The sequence below is a fragment of the Melozone crissalis genome, unplaced genomic scaffold, assembly GCF_028551555.1.
Source record: "Melozone crissalis strain CALT ecotype California unplaced genomic scaffold, PUWL_Pcris_2 ptg000005l_1, whole genome shotgun sequence".
Lineage (NCBI taxonomy): Eukaryota > Metazoa > Chordata > Aves > Passeriformes > Passerellidae > Melozone > Melozone crissalis.
In genome coordinates, this window is record NW_026535783.1 from 41,674,242 (window position 1) to 41,702,230 (window position 27,989).

At 37.1% G+C, this 27,989-nt stretch overlaps 1 protein-coding gene across 1 annotated transcript in view; it reads left to right on the forward strand.

Annotated features, from left to right (window-relative positions):
- Window positions 1–27,989, forward strand: part of BNC2 (basonuclin 2) — a 226,929-nt gene that overhangs the window by 123,419 nt on the left and 75,521 nt on the right. The window contains exon 3 of the mRNA XM_054287862.1: window positions 8,217–8,452. Coding sequence (XP_054143837.1) covers window positions 8,217–8,452 — 236 coding nt within the window. The remainder of the gene's footprint in view (window positions 1–8,216; window positions 8,453–27,989) is intronic.

Here is a 27,989-nt window from a genome sequence, read left to right on the forward strand (position 1 = left end):
TAATCTACATGTGTTTCTCCATCACTAATCATCAGACTAATCAGCTGAAGTCCTCTTTTGTGTAGGCACCAATGCACATACTGATGGAGAGTACTACAAGGTCCAAAGCCCACACAAGTGTCTCTGTCTCATCTTCTTTACCCTTTACCCAGTAGTTAGGTGTCTTCATTCCTGCTGTATGCCTATGCAGGAAACTTCTAGCCCAGATATTTTTCTGAGAACTTGGTATGAAGGTTCTTTTCAGCATGTTCCTTTGAACATATTAGTTGTGAAAAAGAAGGGGGGAGAAAAAGCCTTCTATTTTATTTTTATTATTAATTTAGACGGCCAATTCTGGATCAAAGACATGCTTTTGAGGTACCACTACATAAGTTTAGGTATAACGTAAATTTCAGGGGAAAAGCATTTGGGGCTCTTTTTTGTCCCTTTACTTTTTTCTCTTTGCAATCATGTTTTCTACTATCAAAGAAAAACGTTTTTCTGCAGAATGAAAACATAGAGGAAGACACCTGTTTGGCTTGCAGGAATTGGCCAGGGAGGCTGTTTTCCTGACAGGCCAAAAGCAACTAGCATAGGGCCCCTTTAAAAAAAAAGTCAGGATACTTTTTTTTTTTGTTCTCCCCCCTCCCCACCCCATCCATTTCATGTGAGCATTGGCAGAAACTCTGACAAGCAGTTCTTCATATTTTATTATGTTCTTGTCTGGCAGAATCTCTGTCAGGCAAAAACCTTGTCAGCGGAAAACCTGTCGTAGGATCAGAGGAGACAAAAACAGGTGTCACAGAGGCAGTCAAAACTGAAGAAAAAAAAGATTAGGCTAAAGAGAGAAAGGCAGACAATTACATTAATGCCGTTGCTTTTATCTTATAGATGTGTGTTATTATCTCGGGGTGCTGAGTGCGCAATTGCCTCAAAGAAAAGTAGACAGGAGACAAGGGGAAACTTGATAGTTATTAACAGAAGAGGCAGTGTGTCAAAGCTGGATGGGGTTCAAAGTTTTGTAAAGGGATAAAAAAATTGCAGACAGCAAGCAACGTCTGTGAACAAACTGTGGTTCTGCTTTTGGCTACATAAACCTAGTAGCATTCTAGATATTTTAACTTGGAATCAGATCATAGGCAGAAAAATTAATGAAAGTTTTCATTCAGTCTTTTTTTAATAACATTTATTTTGTGTTCATGCAACTGAAGTGCTGGGGGGGTTTTTGTTAGAGCATGAGGCATGGTGAGGCATGAAAACATATCAGTTTAGTTGCTGTGTTGTTTGGGTTTGGAACACCTATTATCAACACATGTTTAATTTTAAAATGCTATTAAGAAGCCTTTTACTAAGTGTGAACATCTGTACATGCAAGCTGTAAATTAGCAGATCACATATGTGTCCCTCAGTCAGAGACTCAGTGTGTTTGGCAAATGGCTTCTTTTATTAGTTTTTAAATACAAAAAACGACGTTACCCAAAAAAATTGATTTTGTCTATGAATTGGAATTTCTTTACTTGCTCTTCTTCCATGATTTTTGTCTTAGTGAACATTTATCTTCTATATGGAATTAATTATGAAAGCAATGAAAAGAGAGGTGAAAAAGAGATTACGAAAGGATGCTATGTTGTAGCTGGAATTTGTACTGAGGATTCAGGATGTTCACACACTGATGTAAGTGTTCATGTCCCCCACTCTCTGGCTCCAGGAATGAACGGGATCATTTCATACACCATGAAAATATTGGAGTCCTTCAATAGATGTGGAAAATTTTTCTTATCCTTAGTCACTTTCTAAGCATGATATTTTTGAGGAGCAATTTTCTTCTGCCTTCAAAATGCACCACATTGCACCCTGTGGGAGGTGGTATTAAATCTACGTACTGAGGGAGGCTACTTTAGACCACCTCTTATGGTTGTGATAAGTGGTCCCTACAGCATTTTAGTCATTACTAAGGATTTGCTGCTTTTTTTTGTGTGGTTGATGAAAAAGAAGAAAATCTTGAACTCTGAAAATGTGATGCTGCTCATCTTCACCACTAAAATCAAAAGTAAACTGCATTGCTCAACATTGCCATTAATAATACTGTACCTGTTTTACCACACTCAACATAATATTGTTGCAATGATATTACGGAATAATTTTATATTGGTATTATATCTTTCATCTGTCTTCTAATTTTAGTTTCTTTTGCTGCAAAAGGTGACCCAGTTATTTAGGTTTTTAAAATGTCTGGTAAGGTTTTTGTTATTGTCTAGACACAAACTACTTTTTTTTTTTTTCATCTTCTTGTTCTTGACCAAATCTAATAGTCTAGAAAGAAGATGATGGTTGTTAAATTTTGTATCATCATTTGTATGTGTTTGTGTACTCCAACAGTATTCAACAATATCCAACATTGGCAAGTTGGTAAACTGGCTAGACAGTATGCCAGAAAATCCAGAGTGGATATATTGGAGAGCTCAAAACTAAAACTGAAATGGAATGAGATCCATAATGCCCTCTTGCAAGCTATAGACTCTTCTCTGTGGTGTTCTGAGATACAGAGACAGGCAAATCAGCCAAGACCTTTCACTAGACCTTTTCATCCCTCTCAGGTTAATAAAGTATTTATCTAGGATCAGGAAATTAGCAAGAGGTAAGTGTATTTGCAACTCCAGTTGCATTAAAACTAGAATATTTTAAATTCTTTTCTATTTAGTAAAGGCAAAATGTCATGCTTTCATTGTAGCTGTTAAAAAAAATCAGACTTCCAAAGTGCAAAATTCATCACTGCATATTTGTATTTCTTTTACTTAGCAAAAATGGAATCTGCTCAGAGGCATGGCTTTTAATTTGGTTGACCTTTTTCACCGCATATTGGGAAGAAAGGGGTCTATGGGCAATGAGTAAATTTGCAGAGCTGAGCCTGTAAACTGGACACAATACAGATGAAAATAAAAAGTCTCTTCTTTGTTTTCTGTCTTTTGATAAATTGAAAAAGAAGTTGTGCCTTATTTTAATGTATCCTTTGTACTTAAATTCATTTGAATTACACAGTCTCAAAGTTCCAGTAAAATATAAATAAGGTACATTTCCCCTCCTTACTTTACAACATTAAAAAACACTGAACAAACCAACCAACAAAAAAAAAACAACTCTACAAATGGAACATAAAAGTTTGTTCATTGATTTATTGCAAAGATGTCTGAAGCTTTTTTTTCTGGACTATTGCATAATAAGAATGCTGAAGGCCTTAATATGAATATTGACATTGAAACAATTCCAAAGTTTTTTTGACATTTGAGATTATACTGAGCAGAATCTCAGTAAAAAAAATCTGAGGGATTTTTTTTTCTGTTTAAGAAGCTAAAAAGTGAATAAGCAAACAGGGAGGTTCAGGCTTGACATGAGGAAACACTTCTTTAATGAGGGGGTGGTCAAGCCACAGACTTCCTAAGGAGGGGGTCAATGCTCCAAGCCATTCCATGTTCCAGAGTTATTTAGACAATCCCCTCAATATGGTTTAACTGATGATCACCCCTAGAGTGCTCAGGTAGCTGGATTAGATGGTCATTTTTGGTCCCTTACAGTTAAAATGTTCTCATTTATTATGGTGCATACTTGATACTTCAGAGTTGGAAAAACTGTGTTGAAAGGTTCCTAATTCCTGTGCTAATTATCCAGTTAGTGATTTTTTTCATTGTTAAAGGCAATCTTTAATGTCCTCTACACAATCCTTGCTACTTCCCCCCTTTAAAACAGTTTAAATTTCTGAAGTACTTGAAATTGGGAATTCACCACAGAAATGTTACTTGACTGAGTGTTGTCAGAGTAAAACACAGGGATATTTTTAGGCCACTCCATGAAAATTTTGATTGCTCAGCAACTATCTAATTTTAAGAGTAGTTAGATCTCTTCTTCCTGTATCAGAGAACACCTTTTCACATAAACTGAATTAAAGAATATCAGACTATCAGGGCAGTGCTAACAATTAAATTGCATTGTTAAAAAAAGATACCTGTCTTAATTTAAATACATAACTGATCTCAGTCATGGTTTTGGAAAAGATTGTGCAGGTTACAACTAAAATGTCTCAAACATGCAGAGGTGAACTTTTGATCCCACTGGAACTGTACAAAGGGTCAGTAATACCTCATGCTGCACCAGGAAGGAACTTCTTATGTGTGCTTTGTGATATTCAGTCACTGATAACTTCTTAATAAATACACATCTGTTCATGTTATTTTCAGGTAGGATAGAGCACATTCTTTTGTTTAGCATAGTTAATCTTGAAACTTTCTTAGTGCTTATGAAACCATAAACTCCTGCAGATACTGTTGAATGTACTCTCCTTTAAAACAGTTCATTGTTTACTAGCCTGTATAAATTAAACCAATGGTTTAGAGCAGAAAGTGATGATGAATGCATTATCCACATGAAATTATGTGGGCAATTCAGGGCATCAGAATACAGCTGTTTATGTAGAGATTTGACAAGAATCAGAAATTTGTCAAGAAGGCTAAAGTTAATACTCCTTTCTTTACAGAAAACCAACAAGATAGGTACTTCCTTACCTCTTACCTGAAAAAGAGTCTATCAACATAAATGGCCTCTTGAATCCACCTAGAACACTGGCATTAGTTCACTAAGGGTATCAGAAGAGAAATGAGAAATACTACAAAAATTCTGTCAACTACGTTCATAGCAATCTTTTAAAGAAACACAAAAATGTTTATAAATTACAAATTAGAGAGAGAATTTTCATTCTGACAATTTGAAGGGATATCAATAGTTATTTTTCTGAAAGAATTTCAGGATTTTACAGTAATTTCCCATATGAACACAACTCTGTTTCCTTTCATTTAATTTCCAACCTTTTTATTTTCATGTACCAGGAGGTTTGTCTTTAGCTTGCAAATGTTCTTATGTACCCATGCAATAATGCATGTTTTGTTGTGTTATAAATTCCACATTTTAATGCATATCCTGACCTGTACTTGAAAAGAATAAAATTTGCTGCTTGTTTATTATTTAATACATATAATAAGGCCACAAATCAAAATTGGAGATAATATCACTGTCACTTGGAATGTTGCTCCAATATTATGCTAATTAGTATCTGTGTGTGTGTGTGTGTGTGTGTGTGTGTGTGTGTGTGTGTGTGTTGAGAAGCAGATGTCTATAGATAATGCTGCTAAAAAATTAATATTGCAGTTTAACGGAATAGTACAGGTTAGATTGCAAAAATTTCTATCAGCTGGTCAAAGAGTATGCTTAGTTATTTAAAAAAGACTTTATTTGTTTTTCCCCTCTCCCATTCCACCTCAACCTTTCCAAAGCTATTATATGGTCACCTTAAATAAAGTCCACAGAGTTTTGTAATCTTATTGTTAGAGAAATTAAAAGCTGTTATATCTTTCATCCACCCAAGAATCCTTAGATAAAGATGTCTTATAGTCATTTTCACTTGGACCACAGTAGAATAATGATCTTAAGATCCTCAGCATGACAAGTTTTCTTTAAATGGAAGAACTTCTTTTTCCTCACTGCAGGCATGGTATTTGCTGTTAAAAAGAGAGAAACAAAAACAAATATTTGGATACATTAGAAATACATTATGATTCAGTCATTAAAAAACATAAAGTGTTCAGAAAATATCCATTCATGTCTTGGTTCTAGTCTAAATTTGCATAAACTTGGAGAAGCCAGTTAATATATTTGGATCTTTTCTGTAAGACTGAAGTTGAAAAGCTCAGGGTGATCCAGATCTGCTCAGTAATTTCAATAGTCTGTTAGAAGGTGTTCTTACAGAGTATCTATTGGAAACTCCAAACTATTTACACCCTTCCTACTGTGAGTAATGCTAGTATTAGAAAAAAATAACATCCTTATTTTATTGCTTCTAAATGGTTGATTAGTCCCTCAGATACACATATATACATATCACCACACATACTGCTCAACCTGCAGAATAAAAATATCAATTTTCTTGGCTTTTCTAGCCAAGCTTTCATGACACATCCATTATGGCAGTAGCAAAATTACCATCTTAGCATCTTAGAAAAAGATCATACGTAAAATGGGGTGGGAAGAAAGCAGAACAGTATTTAACCTGCTTAAGCTTCAATCAAATCTCATTCATTAGACCTTGTAAAAAAATTAGTCCTACATCATGAAGCCTACATAGGTGTAGTAGTTTGGAAGAAGAGCTTTTGGAAGAAAAAATTCTGCTCTTCATGTTCTGCAGTGTAAATGTCCTGTGGAGAGACGTAGGACTGAAGTCCCTCGGCTTGCCAACTTCTTATCTTGTTTGAATGTGAAATTAATTTTTAAAGCTATTTATTCAAAATTGACTTAGCCAGTAGAATAGGAAAGATCAGACAATGCAGTTGCAAGAAATGAAGTATGAGGAAATTGGAACTCTTTGGCAATGTAGTCCTTGGAGTAAACGTGGTGAATGAAGCCAGCAAGTAAATGATAAGGGCCTTTGCGCTCTGGATGTAAGAAGGCAATTTATCAACAGTACATGAACTCTCTAGTGACCAAAAGACAAGAAGAAACCAAGTACAGAAGTCCCTATGAGATTGTTTTAAATGCTCAGAAATTTTGTTTGGAGAAGAAGAGAAGCTTAGGTGCTGCAACATAGTTCATAAAGTAGAAATAAAATTGAATATAAACATTGATACATCATCGAATGCATGATGTCATATGCAATTCCATCTTTTTTAACTTCACGAGGGGATAAGAATTACCTTCCTCCTGCAAATTTCCCTTATCGCTGAATTATTCAAATCACAGTGAATAACATGGAATTCATAAAGCCAGGTGAAAAGAGCTATCCAGCTCTAGTAGCAGTGAATTAATGATCAAATTTTTGGTAAATCAGAAGCCTTAGTTTTAACATGTTTAAGAGACTGGAGTTAAGGGACTATCTGTTTTATTTTTTTCCTCTAGAGATTAAATATCAAATCTTTAACAGTCCCATTCAATTTGGCATTGCTTCGGTCTTGGTCATTAGTTAATCATAAATTTCTCTTGAACTATGAGTACTGTAGTTTCTGAGTCTCACCTGAGAACCCTTCTGCCATAGCAATTAAAATTACGTGTGACCTTTGGAAACTAGGGCTGTTTTGGACTGCATCTGTGAAAAAGGATCCCTTAGTGATGACTGGCATACATCAGGAGTCCATACTGGGACCAGTACTGTTTAATATCTTCATCATTGATGTAGTGAGGCCATCAGCAAATTTGCAGATGACACCAAGCTGAGTGGTGTAGTTGACACAGCAGGATGCCATACAGAGGGACCTGGACAAGCTTGAGGTAGTGGACCCATATCAGCCTCATGAAGTTCAACAAGGTCAAGGTGTTGCATCTGTGTCAGGGTAATCACAAGCCCAAGTACACACTGAGAGATGAACTCCTGGAGAGTAACACTTCAGGGAAGGACCTGGGGAGCTTCAGTGGGTGAAAAGCTGACCATGACTCAACAATGTGCTCCTGCAGCCCAGAAAGCCGACCATACCCTGGGCTGCAACAAGAGCAGCATTGCCAGCAGGGTAGATGATCGTGCCCCTCTGCTCCCCTCTGGTGAAATGCCACCTGGAGTAGCAGTGCCCTACTCCTAGTAGTAGTCTGGGGTTCTGAGCAAAGGGAAGACATGCACCTGTTGGAGCAAGTCCAGGGGAGACCGCCAAGATGATCAAAGGGATGGAGGCCCTGTCCTTTGAGGAAAGCTGGAAGAGTTGGAATCCTTCAGCCAGGGGAGAAGTTGAAAAATAAGCTTAGGCAAGGCTCCTTGATGACCTTATTAGGCTTTCAAAAGAAAGGGGGCCTACCAAAAAGCTGGGAAGATACTTTTGGCAAGGGCATGTAGTGGTTGGACAATAGGTAATGGCTTTAAGCTGGAAAGAGGAGAGTAGATTTAGATTACATATAAAAGAGATTTTTCCAGAAATGTTGAGGCATTAAGGTAGTTGCCCAATGAAGCTGTAGATGCCCCATCCATGAAAATATTCAGGTAGCATGAGGCTTTGAGCAACCTGATCTAGTTGAAGATGTCCCCATGGCACGGGAGTGGATTAGCTGATCTTTAAGTGTCCCTTCCAACACAAAGTATTCTGTGACTCTATGTTTCTATGAATCATCCAGGTGATATTTCTCTGGAAAATAAGTGTATCTGCCACATGACTCTTTGGAGTTGTTTTCTTGTCTTTTCTTTGCTCTTTCCTTATACTTGACGCCTTTTCTTTCAGCCTTGGACAAACTTAGTACTCAGCACCTCTACCACCCAACCCAAGTGGAGATTGTGCAGTCCAATGTTGTGTTTGACATCAGCAGCCTGATGCTCTACGGTACTCAGGCTGTGCCTGTGAGGCTGAAGATACTGCTTGACCGACTCTTCAGTGTACTGAAGCAAGAGGAGGTGTTGCATATTCTACATGGCTTAGGCTGGACACTGCGAGACTACGTTCGAGGCTACATTCTTCAGGTAGGAAATAAAGTAAAGCATGTTTTCAAACCCAGTAAATTGATTTTGTTGTTGTTGATGTGTGGATGTAGTGATGGTACACCCAAGGTAGAAAGTAGAATATGAAGTGAATTTAGTCTGGCATGTTGAAGCCTAATGATGGCGCTGGCAAAATAAAATATTCAATTTTTCCTAAGCTAAAAAAATACAGGTGCCTTCATACCATAGTATTTACTTGTACTTGCTTATGTTTATTGTAGGAAATGCCTTAAATACTGCAAATACTGAGGTTAGCTACCTGCAAGCATGATCTGGCCATCAAAGGCAGCTGGCAAGTTTTCAAGGGCTACTGTTTGACTTGGGAAACTAAGATGCAAGTCAGCAGCTCTGTCATCTTTTCTTTCCGTCTTTAGAAAGATACCTAAAAATGTGTAGATGAAATTGGGGTTATGACCATGACTATATTGGAAAGTATCCTTATGTATAAACAGGAAAATCCTTTTAATAAGGCCATTTTTAAAGTATAGCTTTAAATAAAGTATTGCGTGCATTTTAGTTGAAATAGACAATCAGAAGAAAAATATGTTCACCAAAAAGCTGGACAGGCTTGTTTTATGGGTATGGTCATAAATATACATATAGCTGCTTATCTGAAAAATTTCATAATCTATTAAATTCCATAGTAAATTTTTATATTTTGTAGGACTATTTTTGATTAATAACCTAATACTACATAATTCTGAATTCTCTTAATTGCTGTTGACTTTGTAGGAGCTCTTCATTATCTAGAATGCATCCAGTTATTGAAGTGGACATGCCTAAAGAATTTTGAAAATTTTAGTTGCTGATTTATTTCTTTATTTTGTAGGCAATGATAGCATGCTTAGAACTTTATTGAAAATATGGGATTTATACCTGCTCTGAGAAATCCTGACTCTATTTCTTAATTTGTCTTCCGGTTTCTGTTCTTTGTGTGTAAGAAGTAAATTAGCTGTATGTGGATTCCATGGAAAACTTCACCTTCTGTACTTGTAAATATTTTCTTAAATGCCCTATATTTTGGATTTTCGCAGAAAAATATACTGAATTTTAAAACAGCCCTAGAGTAAGAGAACTAAAAAGGTTTACCCTTTAATAGTGACATTGTTTTCTTCTTGTTAGGGCACAGATGGAATGGAGCTCTTTAATTCTTTCAGGGTTCTCTCAGGCATGTATTTTGTAAAGGCTAAGTGTTACACCTATTCAAATAGAACAGAATCCTTTTTTTCCATTACCAATCTAAAATTAACATATAAGGATATATCCATCATATTTGTACAGCAGATATCTATGATGCGTGTATGATATAAATGTATGATATTATGTATTTATACATTTTACATATGATATATAATTAAGATGGATACATGAGGGATATCTACAGAGATATGTACTGGGATAATGTGCATATTGCATCATATTTTGGATTCCTGGATTCTGAATGCTACTGATCTGGAGAGCTGAAGAAATTTGATTTGTAAAAGAATTAATGTAAAAAAAAATCGTTTTTAAGATATAATATTAGAAATCTGGTTACTAAATGTGATTAATAATTATGGTTATTATATTCCAAGCATGGAATGTAATTCTTTGTTTCTTACAGACAAGAAGACAGACTGAAATGAGTAGCTTTCTTGTTTTAAAGGCTGTTGAATCATGCTCATATTGATTTTTTTTGAACTATCTTTTGGAATGACTCAATATATGCAAGAATGGCTTGTGATATAATTACATAGATGTTTATACAGACTGAGACTGTGACCTATGAATCTGAAAGGTGTAAAGGCCTGTAATACCCCATTAGGTCACAGTTCAGTTTACCCAGCTAAAAGTCAGTCACACTGTAGCCCCCAAGGCATGAATTTTGCCATTACTATATTCAACAACAGTATATTGAATATTATGCCATTTAAATGATAACAATTACCAGTGAAAGTTAAAGGCAGCTGTTACAGACTTGCCACATATTGACTTCATTAGCACTCGACTGTGGATTTTCCTAATGAGTGAATGAAGACCTATGATAGGTGTGTAGTCGAGCATCCCTGTTAATTTAGCTGTCTAATTTCAAAAAATCACACACTGCTCAAGGTTAGAAGGGAGGTCATCTTGTCCAAACCTTCTGTCCAAGCAGAGCCACCTAGAACTGTTTGTCCAGGACTTGTCCAGATGGCTTTTGAATGTCTCCATAGGATCTCTAGGCAAAAAGTGTTTTGTTGTTTCCATTAAAGCTAGAAAATTCAGTATGCAGCAGAAAAGGAAAATTCTTAGTAAAACATACATGCAGAGAAATGCTGGAAAAATTAATTAAATCAATGATAATAAAAATGTCTTCTTTAAAAATAGCTCTATTGAAATTATCTGTTATAAAGGAGAAAGAGCTGTGCAGGGAAATTTGAAAGGAAATGTGTAGTAACACAAGCACAGTAAAAGTGCATACAGGTAATGTCTTCTTTGGGTAAAAGACATTGTTCCATGAAGCTTATCATTATAGACTGAAACTTTTCAGACTTGTTTGAGGCTTTCAGACTCAGCTTTTGCATACAGAAAACTGAATAAAATGTTGTAAGCATCATACAGGAGTTTCAAAAACATCAAGTACCAAAACAAATCATCCAGAGTATCACAAACTATGGGACTGTTGATAGGCTATCATGCAGTGAACTGAGGAACATTTGACTCTCAGTCAGGAATTACAGTTCTTTGTAACTTGTCCGTCCAAACCCACCTAAGTTATCACCTAATTGCAGTCAATTCTAGTAAATTTACCATACATTCATACATTCTCATTGTACACCAAATGAAGAAATATATATCTGTAGGAAAAGGTTTACTATGGTAGTGTAGTTAGAGAAGCGCAATCTAGTAAAAGTAATATTTTTCACTTGTAACTTTACAGAATCACTGTTCTCCTGGTTTTTTCCTCAGGGGAAGAAAAACAGGAAGCTTAGTAGCAAGGACTAAGAGAAGTAATAGATTAGAAAAAGGTAATGGTTGTAACAGATTCCAGAATACTTTATCCAGGTTTGAGTTCCAGTGTTCATTGACCACCATGCAAGAGATTTGTTAAGCTGGCACAAAACTTGAGTTTTATGCTTTGTGATGGTCTAAGACATCCACCTGTGCTGAATGTGCCCTCAGTATGATGCAAGTGTTAAAATATTTTAACATTTTCTCTAAATGGAGGCGTTTTGAGGAGTAGGGTAGATGTATCCACTCAAAGTCAATTACTGTTGTCTGATGATTTCCACAACCAACCAACCATCCAACCAACCAACGAAAAAAACCTCGATAACCAACAAAATGAGCAACCACCCTGCAAACCTCACAACTTTTTCCTGTAACTTTGGAGAAAAAGCTCATGGTTTGCTCCACTGGAGAAACAAGAGAAAAACAGTTGTTTATTAATGCTGCACAGTGCGTGGGATTATTTGTAATACCTTCAGTTTGACTAATGATGTTTCCAAATAGCAAATTAAAAAACAATGGGCAGAGAAAAAAACAGTATTTATTCCTTCATTCAGTAGATGCATTAAAAGAGCACAGGAAGTCAAGGAACCCTGAAGCCGCAGAAGTAATTTGATAACGCCTTTCACGTTTGGGCACAGTCACAATATTGCCAGTAATGGCTGAAAGGCATTAAGACCTGGCAAGATTCTCTGGCCTCCATGCAATAAATTGAGTTTCTAGTGAATAGATGCCTATCAATGAAGTGTTAGTGACAATTTGGTCACCAATCTCATCAGACCGTTGCAGGATTAATGTCTTGGCAGAGGAGCTGTTCTCTCATCTTTAGAACTGATCCTCAGAAAAACTTTATGGCATAAAGGAACATTCTGGATTGTGTTTGCTCCATAGGAATTCAGAGTGCCTCAGATTTTAGAGTTGCTTTTTTCTACCTCAAGGAACTAATTTACTGTATTTGGTATCGACGCGTATGCAGTCGATAGTGAGCCTGTAAGTTTCCTCCTTTGGGAACACCTAACTTCCCATGTCTTTTACATGACAAAAAATTATGTCAAAAACAGTGGGTGTTTTGGGTCAGATACTGCACATGATACTCAAAGAGATGTGTATGACTAGTCTCTCTATTGATTTGAATGATGTTACATCTTCTGTAAAGAGCAGCTCAACTGTGAGTCTCCGTCCCTGGTTTAATTCCAGCTAAGCTGAGAGAAGAGGTAACTTTGCCAGCTGTTGTGTGATCCACCAGAGATCACAGGGCTGGGGAGAATGCTTTACCCCATCCATGTGCTAGTGTAGCTACATGTGTAATTGCTCTCTAGCCAGGTTCTCTTTAAACAAACCAGGTTAGAAAAATCCTCCTTCTAAACATGTGTAAGTTAATGCTCGTTATTCCAAGAGGAGAGGGCTAGAGAGCGATTATGCCACTAGCAGTGAACAGCTGGGGCACTCAGCTTTTACACTGGTCCAGCTGCAGAAGACAGGACATGTGATTACAACTTAGAGGCCATAAACTGACTCAGTGCAAATAATGATTCAGTGTTTGAGTGACAGCTCAACACTTTTTTAACTGTTTTGTGGTCAAATAGTTGTACTCTCTTAGTGAAAAAGATGAAAATACATATTTTCTTTACAATACAAAGAAGGAAGCAGAGACACAGAATAGAACATTGGCAAAATTAGCAAAAATGGTCTAGGAGTCCCATTCTTATCATCATGTCCTTGAAAAAAGTAGATTAGTCAGTAGCTCATAGGCAATATTTTAGCTGCCAGACTCTCTGGTGCCACCCACAGCTATGAGAAATTTTTAAAACTAAAAAACACAGAACAAAGTCAAAACTAAAGCCAGCTGGAAGACTGTGGATATTTTATAGATCCAAAAGGAGACTCACTCACAAAAGTTCATTTACTGGACATTGCATGGGGAATCACTAATCCTAAATGAAGGTCTTATCTGTAGCAAAATCAATTCTGAAAAATGGCAAAATTCAAATTTATTAGTTTGCTTTGGGAAAACTAGTCTAGTCTTTTATTGTTGTGCTTGTTCTGTAGTCCTAAAGCAACTGTACAGCAAGAAGTCAGCTAAGAAGGCATGCTCTCAGAAGGTATAGATGGTTCCAGGCAGAGAGTGGGGAGGTGCAGGCAGTTTAAGACATCTTTTCGAAAAACCAAAATCCCATTAACTAAAACAAACTCATTGAAATTATTAAATAAATAGCAGTGTTTAAGTAATTCGGTTCTGAGATTTTAAAGTAAAAATTAGCTGTATGCATATTCAAACTACATGCTCACATATATTGATATATATATATATATATATATATATATATATATATATCAGCATATATATATACCAGCATATATATAACTAATATTGTCAGTTATATTTGACAGTTTCTCAAATTTTTGTAAAACATTTTTTCTCTTGGTAGTATAGGTAATATTCCTAATTTCTTTTCTTTTCTTTCTCAAAGTAATCCCTTAGCACTTCATCTTTTAAATATTAACCATTTGCACAGACAGAAATTGCTTTACTGTTCTTAAACTTAAATATTGCCCACCATTGGCTTGTCTGTGGAGGATTTCAGAAAAGGATGGGTTCTTTTGCTCTCTAACCTCTTTTAGAGACTTTATAGAGTCTTAGTTTTTCTGTCTGAAATAATTTAAGATCTTTGAACTTTTGCTGTAGAACGCAAGCGCAAGGACTATTTCATTTAACAGCTTGTCAAACAGCCTCCAATGCTTAAACATAAAGAACATTAGAAGGAAAACAAATAAAAAGAAGCTCTGATATGAGCTTTTGCAATGTAGACATAGAGTGTCAGGTTGCTGTAGTGATGATATCATACTTTCAGTTAAATGTAGTCTGCTATCTATAATCATGAGTCATGAAAAGTTTTTGTCAGGTTTTTTCCGCCAAGTACTGTCAGGTTATTTTACTGTTTTTGTCTCTCACAACAAGAACACCATTAAAAGGTTGGTATGCTATATTATTTGTTAAAGAAAATTAAGAGAAATAGGCAACTAAATTACAAAAAAAAAAAAAGTTGACTGTTGTAACCCAGCAAATATTAATTGACAGTTACACATATGAATAATAAAAAAAGAAAATTTATTTGTGAAGGTTTTGTATCTATTTTATTGGCATTGCTTCCTCATTGGTCTATTTGCCAATACCTTACTTAATACTTTTCACTCTTTTAGCTGTGGCCACTGGAGGATTTTCATGTGTTTTAAAGAAGTATCCACTTGGTGTTTCCATGCCTCTATGTGTAGCATGCCTTTTTTTATTAAAAAAACCCATACTTGTAAAAATGATGCAGATAAAGATTAAGAAGTTTATCTGGTAAAGATTTTAATGACACCGAAGTACAATCTACAATACATACAAAATTGTCTTACCCTTAATAACTGCCACCCACATTTAATTACTTGATGGTGAAGAGAACTGCCTTTTTACGGATTAATATGTTTTTTTCATTTTTGTTAGATACAGTTCTGTCTTATGTTTTCTTTTCTTCCTTGTAGATATTGTTAGCACTCATGTGTGTTCTTTAGTTCTGATGTTTTTCAACTGGGGCCTCAGAGCAGCCAAGACTCAAAGCTGGGTAACATTTGTCCAGACACCTAGTCCTGCAGTACACACGGGATTTAAAAGTGTCTCTTTTGTAGATGCTCTGCCTGTTTCTTTTTCTTTGAGCCTCTCTGTTCCTTTGTTCCTCTTTTTCCACTTCAGCTTCCTTATCTTTTCTTTTGTCATTGCCTCCCATTTCCCTCCCTTTTTTACTTCTTCCCATCTTGAGCCTCACTGTAGTTTCACTTCCTCTTGTTCTCTGATTTTGCCTCTTTAGCACAAGAAGATGAAAAGGATCTGTTAGATGTCCATCTCCTGAGTGTTCTATTCCTCCCATGGCATCACTGTATGCTAATATTTGACACTCTGGAAGAGTTTCTCTTCTCCCCTGTGTGTCAGTTTAGTGTGATTCCCCTACACTTCTGTGGACAGAGATTCTCTTCCATGCCCCTTCCTCTTCAGTATTCTTCTTAGCTGTTCTAATCTAGGTGTGGCTATTCTATCTTTACCCTAAACAGAAGGTGGAAAAAGGTCAGATAAACCTTAAAAGACTAAAAAGAGAGATAGGAAGCAATGTTGTGTGTTTGAGCAAAGCAATGCCACTTCTTCTGCAGTGTGGAGTACTTTCAGATTTTTTCTGTATCTGCAGTATCTTGCCTAACACCTCTCTGATGCTTTTGGTGCTGTACCTCTAATAGTAACACTACTGATCACACTAGTACCACATCAGGATATTTATCATGGTTCACACTTTAACCAAGCAACAACAAAAATAAAGTCCAGTTTGATGACACTTCTGAATGCCAGCAGAAAAGTTACATGACAACAGATGTCTCAGTACATGCAAAGATCATTGGGTTTTCCAGAATATGTGCAGCTGGAGAGCGGTGCTATTGCTGCTCTGTGTCTTGCATCTTGCAAGGGTAATGAAGCAGAGGGCTGTATAACCCCTGGTAATCAACAGCAGTATGCATCATGCTAGTTCCTAATGACTACTCTGCAATAGTTAGCCTTTATAGCCATAGCGCTTCACATTGCTCAGAAATGTAAAGGTGGACGTTTAATGGAAAACATTTATGGCTGTCAGTCAAAAAAAAAAAAGGGGGAGAAAGAAAGAGAGGGACTTTTGTGTAGGTGTGTTTGTTCTATCTGGAATGTGTACTGACTAGGGTGATCCTACTAGCTGTGATCCTACTCATGTACTTTTTGCACAGCTAATAGACTGCAGAGCATGGAAATGTCTGTTACTGAAGGTCTGTCAGGCATGTGCCAGGACCATGTGTGCTTGCTTTTTAAAATGGAGCTGAAAATCTTTTCACCTGCCAAGGCCTGAGTTCATGATCCCGTGTCTCTCTTGTGATAGTTGATGAAATCACAAACACCCAAAGCAGAGTGAAGAATGAAGGAGGTGGGAGGAATAGTTCATTCCCTAGGCTGTTTTAGGTGTGAGTGATGCCATCAAGCATTTCAGAAGAAACAGAGCCCTGAACTTGGGTCTTGGCAGGTAAGCCAAGGAGGAAACTATTTCCAGCTTTCTTGCTTCAGAATGTGGTTGAATTTCTATTAACCATTTACAATCACATTTTCCTTCAAATATGTATGAGTGTCTGTATGTGTGTGTGTGTTTGTGCATATATATGTATATTTGTGCATGTATACATGTACTTTCACAATCTATAAATTGTATTTATATTTTTAATTGATTGTGATTGTGTGTGTCTTTGACAAAAATATCTGGGTTTGAGATTGATTCTCTGTGGATGAAGGGAGGGGAGAGAAGGACTTTCCTGGTAGCCTGGAAAATCACTTTTCTTGCTCACAATGCCGTGTTGAAGCCTCTACCAGAACATATCCTGCACTATGTCAAACAAATATCACCACTGAGTTGAGGACAGGATCTTGGGGTTACTGTTCACCTCAGTTTTCTTGTAGGAAATGCAGTGACCTGTTACAAAATAAAGAAACCCACTCCCCTCCTGCCTGTGGAGGGGAGTGGGTTGTGCCAAGAATCTGAGGAATTAACATAATTCTTCTCACAAAAAGCAGCTCAGAGATTAGAACTTCTGCTTTTTATAGGCTACTTGCTTTGCAGAGAACCTTGGGCTGAATTCAAATCATGGTCCTGGAGGTGATAAGGTTGTGATATTAACCATTCAGCTACATATCAATGGAGATTAACTCAATCAGAGAGTATGGAGTCCAGACCATGACACTTAAATGGATCTAATATTTTTCCAGTTTAGAAACCTCTTGCTTTGAGTTTAGATGTGGTTTTGATTGTCTGTGTGTTAGCCCTGACTTCAGGCACTTAGGAAATTTAGGGCCACAGACATTTAGGAATCAAGAAGGGCCACAGAGAATCAAACTTGTCATCTGTCCAGCATCAGTTGATTTACTGTTTTTCTTGAAGTCCAAGGGATCTCAAGGGGACTTTTTTCCCTTGCAGCACTGATCTTTCAATGAGGTGCTAGTGCCTGTCCTGAGCAATAACAAGGAATAACAGTGAAGTGTGAGTGACTCTTATTAGGAGGGGTAAATGTCATGAACACTTACTGTTGCCTTCTAGGCAATAAGAGGACAGCATTGAATGTAGACAGACAACCCCCTTTTACTTATCAAGGTACATTTTGATTCTAATGAAGATGAACTCCCATATTTTAATTAAGAAATTCACTTTTCTTTCCTGTGCGGAAAAATTTTCCCTGATTCGCCTGTCTAGAATTTTGAATACTTAGCTTGAATCCAAGAAGTGTGTATTATTCTACTGGCTCTGATATATTAACTTGCTGCACAAGTCCTTTGTGCTTCAGTTTGATTTTTTTCTCCTCCCCCACAGCTTTAACAAAATGTTCTAATCATCCCAATTTATACTTGGATGTTGTTAATTAATGTTTATGAAGTGCTTTGAGATCCTCTAATGAAATGGAATGTGTAATTATGATTATTCTTTACTAAAATTCTAAAACATCACCATCACTGGAACAGTAATTTCAGGAAGTTTTTTTAATAATTTTTTTATCAAATAGAAGAGAAAGATTCCATGTCATTAGTTCATTTTTATCTTTTATCGTAGGGTAAGGTATGTCTTTTTCTATCCAGTGTTAGTGGATTGTTCATGATGAATCTTGCCAGAATTGCACCCTGAAGTCTTGCATTCCATGTACTGGAAAGGGCGTGGAAAAAGGGTGTGGAAACCTCTGTTACTGAGTGGCAGTTGTCTGCGCAGAAGGAAGTAATTTGTAGCACAAGTAGATTTTTGAAACTGCTGGCCCAGTATATGTGAGTTTGCTGGGGTTTTTTGTATCTCTGTAGCTTGAGTAGTGATGTAGATATGGTCGTAGAATTAACATAATTACACTTTTATCCATGCACTCTGGATTTTGGGTGTCCGTAAGTTGTGTCCAAGTTGACATATGGTGCTGAAAACAGGAATAGAAGAAATAAGGCCACTCATCTAGTTGCTTTTCATGTAGCTTATCTTGCACCAGGCTTTCCATTAAAAGCTCTCAGACTGTTTAGAAGTAGATATGGCAATGCCTGGGAAAACTTGCTCAGTTCATGCTGAGTATGTAATGTTGTGATCCACACAAATGCTTTTGTCCAACCCATCTCTTTTAGAAAGGATTTCATAAAATAAAACTAAATTTGGGGTGAGAGAATTTAACTAGTACTAATTTGGTTGCTTTCCATGTGGGAACTGGTTTCCTATTGATAGGAGCATTTCAAACTGTACCATAGCATGCAAAACAGAGCTCTTCTCTCTCATTTGTAGGTTCAAAAGGTTGTGAGGTAATGCATATAAGACCTATGACATTAATTTTCTCCCACAGCTGGAGGCAGAGATATGTTTCTTGGTACAAAAAGAGTGAGAAATTAATAAGGTCTGTAGAAGATTGCTCATGGTATTGTATTTGTTGTGAGGCTGCAGAGAACCTGGATGTTAGAGAATGCAAGAAGCTCTCCTGGGACAACTGACCAGCAGACATGGGGCTGTCCAGAGATAGAACAGCAGCCCATTATAGTGTTTATGCAATCTCAGACCTAGTCATTTCCAGTCTTCATTTGGGGGCTGTGGCATGAGAAGCCTGTGTTCCCTCAGTCTGTGTTCCCCCAGCCAATTTCCTATGGCTAGGAAATTGATTGCACAGGATGAGCCAAAGCTTTTTAGTTTCTTTGGTTTGTTGTTTTTTTGGTGAATATTAACCTGCAGGATGAAATAGTTCAATAAAAATATAATACCTTAGCATAGAACTGATTATTGTATCAATGATGAGATTTGTTGGGAGTGCGAGAGAAGTACCAGTGCATTGGAAAATTTTATAGGCTTTGAAGCACATTTGAAGAATTTTAATGTCAATCCAGTTTGAGGTGCTTAAGTCCCTCAACCTGACAATTCAAAATTAAATTATACATATGCTCACATGCCTGAATAATAACTTCAGAAAAACAGTAAGAATTTCCAGTACTAGTTACATCAGTCTTTAGGTGTGTGTCTGTGAGGCTTTTCCCCACCACCAGTCTGCTTTATGCTGTAGCACTCTGTAAGTTCTTGACAAAGGTACCCATTTTTACTTCAGCACAGTGTTTACATTCAGTTCATACAAGATAATTGTATTAGAATTTCAGCAGCTACTGCGCTGTAGAAAGTTTTTTCTTTTTCTTTTTCTTTCTTTCTTTCTTTCTTTCTTTTTCTTTCTTTCTTTCTTTCTTTCTTTCTTTCTTTCTTTTTCTTTCTTTTTCTTTCTTTCTTTCTTTCTTTCTTTCTTTCTTTCTTTCTTTTCTCTTTTTCTTTTCTCTTTTCTCTTTCTCTTCTCTTTTCTTTTTTCTTTTCTTTTCTTTTCTTTTCTTTTCTTTTCTTTTCTTTTCTTTTCTTTTCTTTTCTTTTCCTTTCTCTTCTTTTCTTTTCTTTTCTTTTCTTTTCTTTTCTTTTCTTTTCTTTTCTTTTCTTTTCTTTTTTCTTTTCCTTTCCTTTCTCTTCTTTTCTTTTCTTTTCTTTTCTTTTCTTTTCTTTTCTTTTCTTTTCTTTTCTTTTCTTTTCTTTTCTTTTCTTTTCTTTTCTTTTCTTTTCTTTTCTTTTCTTTTCTTTTCTTTTCTTTTCTTCTGTCTTTCCTGCCCTAAGCTGGGATTCTTTGGGGTGAGTGCAAAAACGATGTTGAGCACAAGGCCCTTTCCCACCCTGCCACCCCCTCCCCAGTGTCTGTTGGTCAGCTATGGATAGCTGCTGCATCCCCAATTCATTTCCCTCTAGCTGGGTGGCTCCAGGCCACCCTAGAGCACAGCTCTTTGACTCTGGCTGCACAGTGAACCAAGACTGTGACCAGCCTGCTTACCTGATTACGTAGTACATACATAAGGTATGACGTTCTGTTCCCTTTGAAACATGTGGACATCATTTACCAAATACCTTCTGTGAAAAAGGGGACTTGCTTGCAAGTACTTGTTAATACAGGATGAACTGGGGTAGCATGAGGAGTACATCTAGAATCAAATACAGGGAAGGGAAAAGTCCTTGAATCTTACATTTCCAACAAACTTTGGCATGTTTAGAAACCAGCTCTCCTTCATGGTATCCTAGCTTTTTATTTTTGTTGGCAGCTTGTCCTTTGTGTCACACAAAAACTTATAATGAATCCATAAAAAAACAAATAGTACTGCATTATGTTGGGAGGAAAAAAAGGAGACCTTTGGTGGATGGACTAAGTGTGTGGAGGTGAAAAAAATACAGTGTTCTGTATAATCCTTAGAGCATTAATTTTGACCCAATAACATGGTAAATAATGTAGACTGAAAAAAACCCCACACTTATGGTTTGCACCATAAGCATTGCAGTAATCCTTGTGACTTTGTTGGTTTCTTTGGTTTTTGGTTTGTTTTTGCTGAAAGGTAGACAACAAAATCTTGAAGTTATTCTTTTTGCATTTACAGTTTTTAAAAATAAGTTCGTTTTCCTCTTTGGGGCATAATAGCAACAGGCACTGATATCTTAATGCAAACTTGGGTATCAAAACACAGGCTTCTAAATTCAGAGGCCTACCCCTAAAGAGAAATTAAAGAAATTGATATTTCAATTTCTATCTATGAATACAAGAAAGAAAATTCTCATTCAGAGGCAACCTGCTTGTAACCAATGGAAAAAAACTTGTGCAGTAAGACACTGTTTAATTGAAATGTAGGGATCAAAACTAAGCTCACCTTGCTCACTGTAAATTCCATGCTTTTTGACAGTAAAGCTTTGGGAATTAACTTTTCAAATTTCATTCTCTGAAATTTGACTTGGGTTTCCTATGCCTTTAGACTAGGTTCTCTAGCATGCGACTTTTAAACATTTAAAAAGAAAATAAAAGTAGGATGGAAGAGAAATAAAGATTTAATCAATATCTAGGGAAATAAATGTAGTATTTTCAAAATTATACTAATGGCAAATTCAACTAACGTTCAGTTCCCGAATGTCTTACTAAACCTTTAAAAATGATGTCGTGTTTCTTTTTTGCTTAAAAGTTGTGTGAAAAGCAGTTTCCACAAAGCATAGTATTTAATAAAAATAATGATCAATTGTAAAGATAAAATGTAACTATCTCACTTGCTTTGATAATATATTTAAGTATTGATTCACAGTGTGAGAAGTTCAGACACTGAGGAATCATAGCAGCTTTCCATAAGAACCAGAATGAAACAGAGAAGGAGAAATATTTAAATATTATGAATATCAGGAAGAAAGTAATGAGTAAGTTTTACTAACATCACATCCACCCCCAATACACACATGTAGAGGACTATTTGCCTTTTAGTGATGTTCATTTTGGAATGCTAAGACTGAAAGATTTGGACTAAATCCTGAAAACAGTTACAATGCTGAATCAGTTTCTGCCTTTATATTTTAAAGCCTTAGAAGCTTCTTGAAGTGTGAACCTTTTCTGGCTCGCATTATCTCCCTCCTCTAGAGCATACAAGAGCACAGTGTCCCTGTGGTATAGAAATGAGAAGAGGCAGTAACCATAGATAAAAACAGTTTTCTCCCTCTACCTTGGAGGAACCCAGGTGTCGCTGACTAGCCTTCTTTTTTTCTTACTTTTCTTATTTTAGAGTCTGTATGAGACGCTATTTCAAGAAAAACTGAATTTTAAAGTTTTAAGCTTAAGCATTTAGATTGTTAATGCTTTTCCTAATTTTTCCCCCTTTTTTTCTTTTTTTTTCTTTTTTTTTAAAGATTAGTCATTTGGCACATTTTGTTGCAGGGAAAAGTTGTCTCTGTTCAGATATCTAGTGGGTGATTTCCAGTCTGTGCTTTGTGCAAACTTAGAAGTCAGTGAACCACCTGCTTATTGTCTTGGAACCTGGCTGATCTTGCAGGTATTTAACTCCTCTACTGCATTAAAAGCCCACAAGAAAAGCTATCAAATTATTTCTTAGGTTTTTTCCTTGCATGTAAGCAGTTACTGCAGAGACACATCTTTACAGTGGAATAGGAAAGGACTCGAAAACAGTTTCTTTCATGATCATGTTCACATTATGAAAGCATTTCCAAATTCCTAATGGGGAGAGGGGTGTTTGTGTGTATGGGGGGTTTTGGGTGTTTTGGGGTTTTATTTGGTTTGTATTCCCTGCTTCTTTTGGTTCAGAATTGTACTAGAGAAATAGTTTATTAAGGTTTTTGTTCAGGTCACTCATAATATACTCACTACTACAATGCTTCATTCCTTTGGGAAAAAACTAGGTGACTATATTATTGTAGGTATTGTAAGAACGTTATATTATAAGCTTAACAATGTGTCTTTCAAACCTGGGAGGGGGCTGGAGATAGAAGAAATTATCTCCACAATAGAAATATATTACTTCTCATTTCAAAAGAAAACTTCTTTGAAAATATTTCTTTTGCATATTATATTTTCCCCCCATTTATTCATGTCAGTACAGGACATATTCAGCATCTGTTCTCTTCCAAAAGCCCTCAGGAAAAATTAAAAAGCTGTTCTTGCAAATTCATCATTATTATTAAGAACCATATTTCACCTCATGGTTATCTCAGCCCTTCTCTTGCTCTTATCTGCACTCTGTGATGACATTGCCTACTTGAGCAAGGCATCGTTCCAGCCTCGTCTCGTCTCTCCCACCTTAATTTGTACCGATGCATTGCAGTTTGGTGACAGGCAGTTGTTCGTGCTTGAATAACCCAAGATTTGAATTCTACAGTTTGTGGCATCCATGTAATGCTTAGCAGTGGGTACAGCTGTTAACTATTCGCTTATAAATAATCTTTTTCCCCTCTCAACCTGTCTCCCAGGTAGTGTACCTGTCACCATTAATAACTCATCGGTAACTCCCCAGTGATTTGGCCCATCACTTGTCATTCACAGTGGAGCACTGCTCCTGCCTGCTATTGAAGCTCACACAAGCTCCTTCAGCTATTCACTCATCCCAGCAGCTGTGCTGTTTCATATTCCTGACTTGCGGGAAATTGCGCTGATGGTTCCAGCGCTAGGCAGCTCAATTGTCCCCTCTCATCGCTGACTGCACGCCAGGCCTTGCCTTCAGGAAGTATAATGTTGTCTGCACACACTGAGACGCCTTACAAACTGTCTTAAGTCTCACTCAGCCATGTTGATTTCACTGAAAGTGTAACCCTGGAATTATTTTGAACTATTATATGTAGTAAGTATGTGCACACCTCCATTTAATGCTAAAAGATTGGTCTTACTCTTTCGTTTTACTGTGGTAGTAAAAACACCCTCAATGATGTCCATCCTCCAGAAATCTGTACAAAAAGACAGCTGAGACTGTACCACCTACCTGTATAGTGGAAGGGGAGGGAAGATAGAATTGAGTTTGGTTGACACCTTGTTATAAAAGTTATGTTTTTACTCCATTACTCTACATAACATAATGCTAAACCCTTTGAGAATAATATGCTTCCTTTCCTAAGAAGCTCTGACAGGGGAATTTACTGTTACCTGATCTTCTTCTGTAGAAGAAGCTTAACTGTAAGCATGGTGCAGTCTGTGAACAGGAAATCATTCGGGTCAAGGCAAAAAAGTGTCAGGTCCCATGATCAAGAGTAGTGCTTTGGAGAGGTGCTCTGAAGTGATATGTAGGTTGCCACATTATTTTTTTAGGTGTTGAATAAATACAGTTTCTGCTTTACTTATTTCCTAAATAAGGAAACTGACACAAAGCAACTTGCACCATTTAACAGCATTAGTATGGTGATATTTGGAATACTGAGCTTTAATTATTTGCTAATGTAAAGTTCCTTGCAAATACTTGCCATAGGTGGGGACATCTTTCACTTGAACAGGTTGGCCAGGGCCTGATCCAACCTGACCTTCGAATAAATCAATAAAAAACAGAGTTTTTCTTCACGAGTGGCACTGGAGGATTGCCTTGAGCAAGGCATTATTAGGAGAAAGTGCCTGTATTGAGTTCATTTGGATAGTGATTAAATGACAACTCTTAGAGGGAGGCATCCCATGCAAAGAGACCTGAAGGTGGAATACTCTTTCAAACTCTTTGTAGTAGTCAAAACCACTGATTCTATGGAGGCACATTATTAATCGATGAGCACCACTGATTCTTCACATGTGTACTTAAGACTTTTCATCTGGGTTACAAATTGAGTGATAATATCCAGTGAGGAACACTAACTTAGCAGAATTAACTTCCCTAAAGTAGCACTTCAGTGAGGTGAACCAGCAGTGGACTATTTGACCCCTAGTTATGGCATCTTTTAATACTCATTATCCTACTAGATAAATTAGATTGCTGACTTTATTGGTTTAGGTGCAGAGCCCATTGAAGTCGCTGGGAGCAATTCCACTGCAGGCAGGGAATCACCACAGAAGGCAGGTATCAGATGTTACTTGAGGATGCTATGCAGGCAGTGTGTTGAAGTGATCCTGACCAAGTATGAAAGGGGAACTCCACCTTGTGAAGAACTGGCATGGTTCTGTTTGGCATCAGTGTAGTGGACTGTTCCACTCTCATGGGGTTGCTGGTTAGAAGCCTTTCTTTTTGTTGAAATAAAAGCTTCTTCCTCACAATTAATTATTAAGTGTTCCAGGGCTCTATTATATATTTATATGTTCTTGAGAGCTCTTCTCTTACATGTGTTCTCTCTCATTGGTGTTATAATGTCACTCTGATAGCTGTTCACTCGCTTCATTTCTTTCTGTCAGTTTCTGGTCCTGTCACACAAAAGAGAAGGATGCTGTATTGCAGAGAAAATCATGAGACCAACAAGGGCTGGAGGCTCATAGATAAATGGAACACTCTTTTTTATTCTAAAAAATTCAAATTCTGTATTGATTTGGAATATTTAGGTTCCACTTTAAATTTTAGAAATATTTTACCTTACTGCAGATCAGGTATCCTGTATTGTTTTGTGGATCCCTTTAGGTACAAAATGTCTTCCTAAGTTTCTGGCTCCAGTTGTTGTTTGTCAAAGAGAAAAGCATCTGTATCTGATTTTATTACCAATATATTTTCTTTTTTACTTTTCTCTCTGTCACACCTTTATTTTTTCTTGCACCTCTGTTTGTGTGAAGAGTCATTCATCAAAGAAATATTTAAATGTACACACATCCACATGAAATCACACTGATTCACAGTCTCCCCTATCTCTTCAGAGGTTGCTCTTAAAAAAACAGGCATGATTTCTCAGACAGTTATCCACATTACTGGTTTGCTCTATTGCTCTCTTTCTTTGGTTTGAAGTACTTGCTTTCTGCTGGACACAGTGGGGTTAAAAAAAAAAAATTAGTGGTTTGGCACTTTCCAGCTGCTTCTCAGGAGAATATAAAGTGCTAGTGGATCAGGTCCAAACCAGTGGATGTTTAAGAGAAGGAGAAAAAAAACCTAGCTGAAGAGCAACATTCTTGTGCAACGTCGTTACCTTCTGTTGTGTTAAAAAAAATTGTTTTGCTTTACAGTTTTAAATGCTCAAAAAAAAAGTTAGAAGCACCAAATGACCTCCAGGCCCATTGGCTCTCCAGACTCAGTTTATCAAGTCTCCTCCACCTTTTTGCCTGTAAAAATCCAAAGTGAAGTGTGAAAAGCATCAGAAAGTCGCATTTGTGCCAGTGCAGCCTTTTAGTCGCTTGCCAGCACCTTCATTTCTTCATATGTTTCTAGCTAAGGTCTAACATGGAACAAAAACCCGACAGCAATAGAGACCAGATGCCAGTATTTCTTCTCTGTCACTTGGCTGCTGAGCAGATGGAATTTATATCAATCGGGCATGCTAGGAGGAAGAGGCCGTGGCAGCCAACATGTGGAACTGGGGCTGAGTGACATTTTTGCTAATGTTTTGTCCTTGTAGAACATTATGCTTCCTCTTTGCTTATGAGCTGTGGTTTTCCTGACTCAGACGAGGTTCCAAGCCCAGCTGGAATGGTTGTCTGCCCACCGCCCCCCCTTTTAAGGGAGTGCTGGGAGCGATGGAGGAGTGGTGGGGCCCTGCACAATGGAGCTCTTTATAAAAATACCTGACATCTGCATGCAATGCACCAAATCATCTTAGCTGAGCACAGAAATTCACTGGGCATTACCAGTCACTTTTTGTCTGTTTTTGTATGCTTGTTTGATTTATATAATGAGTGAATGCCTCTGGCAAAGGAGTACTTTGAGCATGTTATTGGACAGGAGCAATTTTCCACGAGGTATTGTCATACATGGTCTCAGAGTAAGAGTATTAAAGGAGGGGGAAAAAAAAAAAAGAAAAGAGAAGAAAAAAAAAGGAAAACCAGGCTTTTCCTTTCTGTTTTCAATCACTTCTTGTAAGAAAACACCCAAAAAGCAAAACCTTGAGAAAACTTCGTAAAGGATAAACTACTCCAGTATCCACTTGCTTAGACTATTCTGCAAGCAGAGACTGTGTACTGCAAGAGCCATAGAATGCACGTTGGCACTGAAGGTTTGGAAATTGATATGAAGGCTATGTATGCACAAAAATTAAGTTCCCAATGAGACTTCCAAAATCAGCAAAGAAACAAAGCAACAGGAGGCAGTTCGTTTCAGAAACAGGAGAAACAAAAAAATTGTGGAGGGTTTGCCACAGTGTTGTGGTTTCTGTTCTAGCTCTGAAACTCTTGCTCCTCCACATGAACGGTGTTGGTATTAGTAGAGAGATTCTTGTGGGTAAGGATCTGCACAATCAGACTTCAGTGCCAGGAATTTATGGTTGTGCCCAAGTTAAATGGTTTATAATCACTTGTGCAATTTATTCTAAATCAGGTTTAGATTTACATCTCATAAAAGTGAAATAAATGAAAGTATTTGAGCTCTTTAATTTGACAGAATTCGTTGCAATCTTTAAAGGAGGAGTGGCGCAGGAAACATGAGCTTTTGAATCCCTGAAGACTTTTGTTTGACCTGTGTGTCTCATCCTAAACTCTCCAGCCAGCCAGCTTCCCTTCATCTGAGAATGCCGCTGTAGCTTGTCAATTTCTCTTCTGATTCATCTGGAGGGGTCACTAGAGAGTTGGTGTGGGGTAGAACCTCCCCTGTCATGGTGTGAGTGAGCTGTCTGAAGGCAGCTTTGGACTGGTTTAGAAATGAAGGGCTGAAGGCATCTTTGAACTGCAGCCTTGTAAGTGCTATAAAGCATTTGCTTTCTGATTGAACTGCTATTTCATCCTGGAATTTTGCACATGTCTGATACTTTGCATACCAGCCCTGCCAGTCACATGGAATCTAAGACATTTAGCAAATCAAGTCAAGTAACAAGTCATCATGTTTTACATTTTTTGTGAATATGAATTAAAATTGCTTCCTTTTTTAAGGCGAAGTGCTGTATTTCATTAATAGACCACTAAAGCAGTGTCTAAGTGTTAGGTGCTGGTAAGATGAACTGAATGTTGGTGTAGTCAACGCAATGTGACAGGTGGAGGCCACATGCATTTTAGGCACAGTCATATCATATTTCACTTGTCACCAGGTCAGTTATATTCATTGTAGTATAAGCAGGAAGCCCACCACCTAGAACCAGTT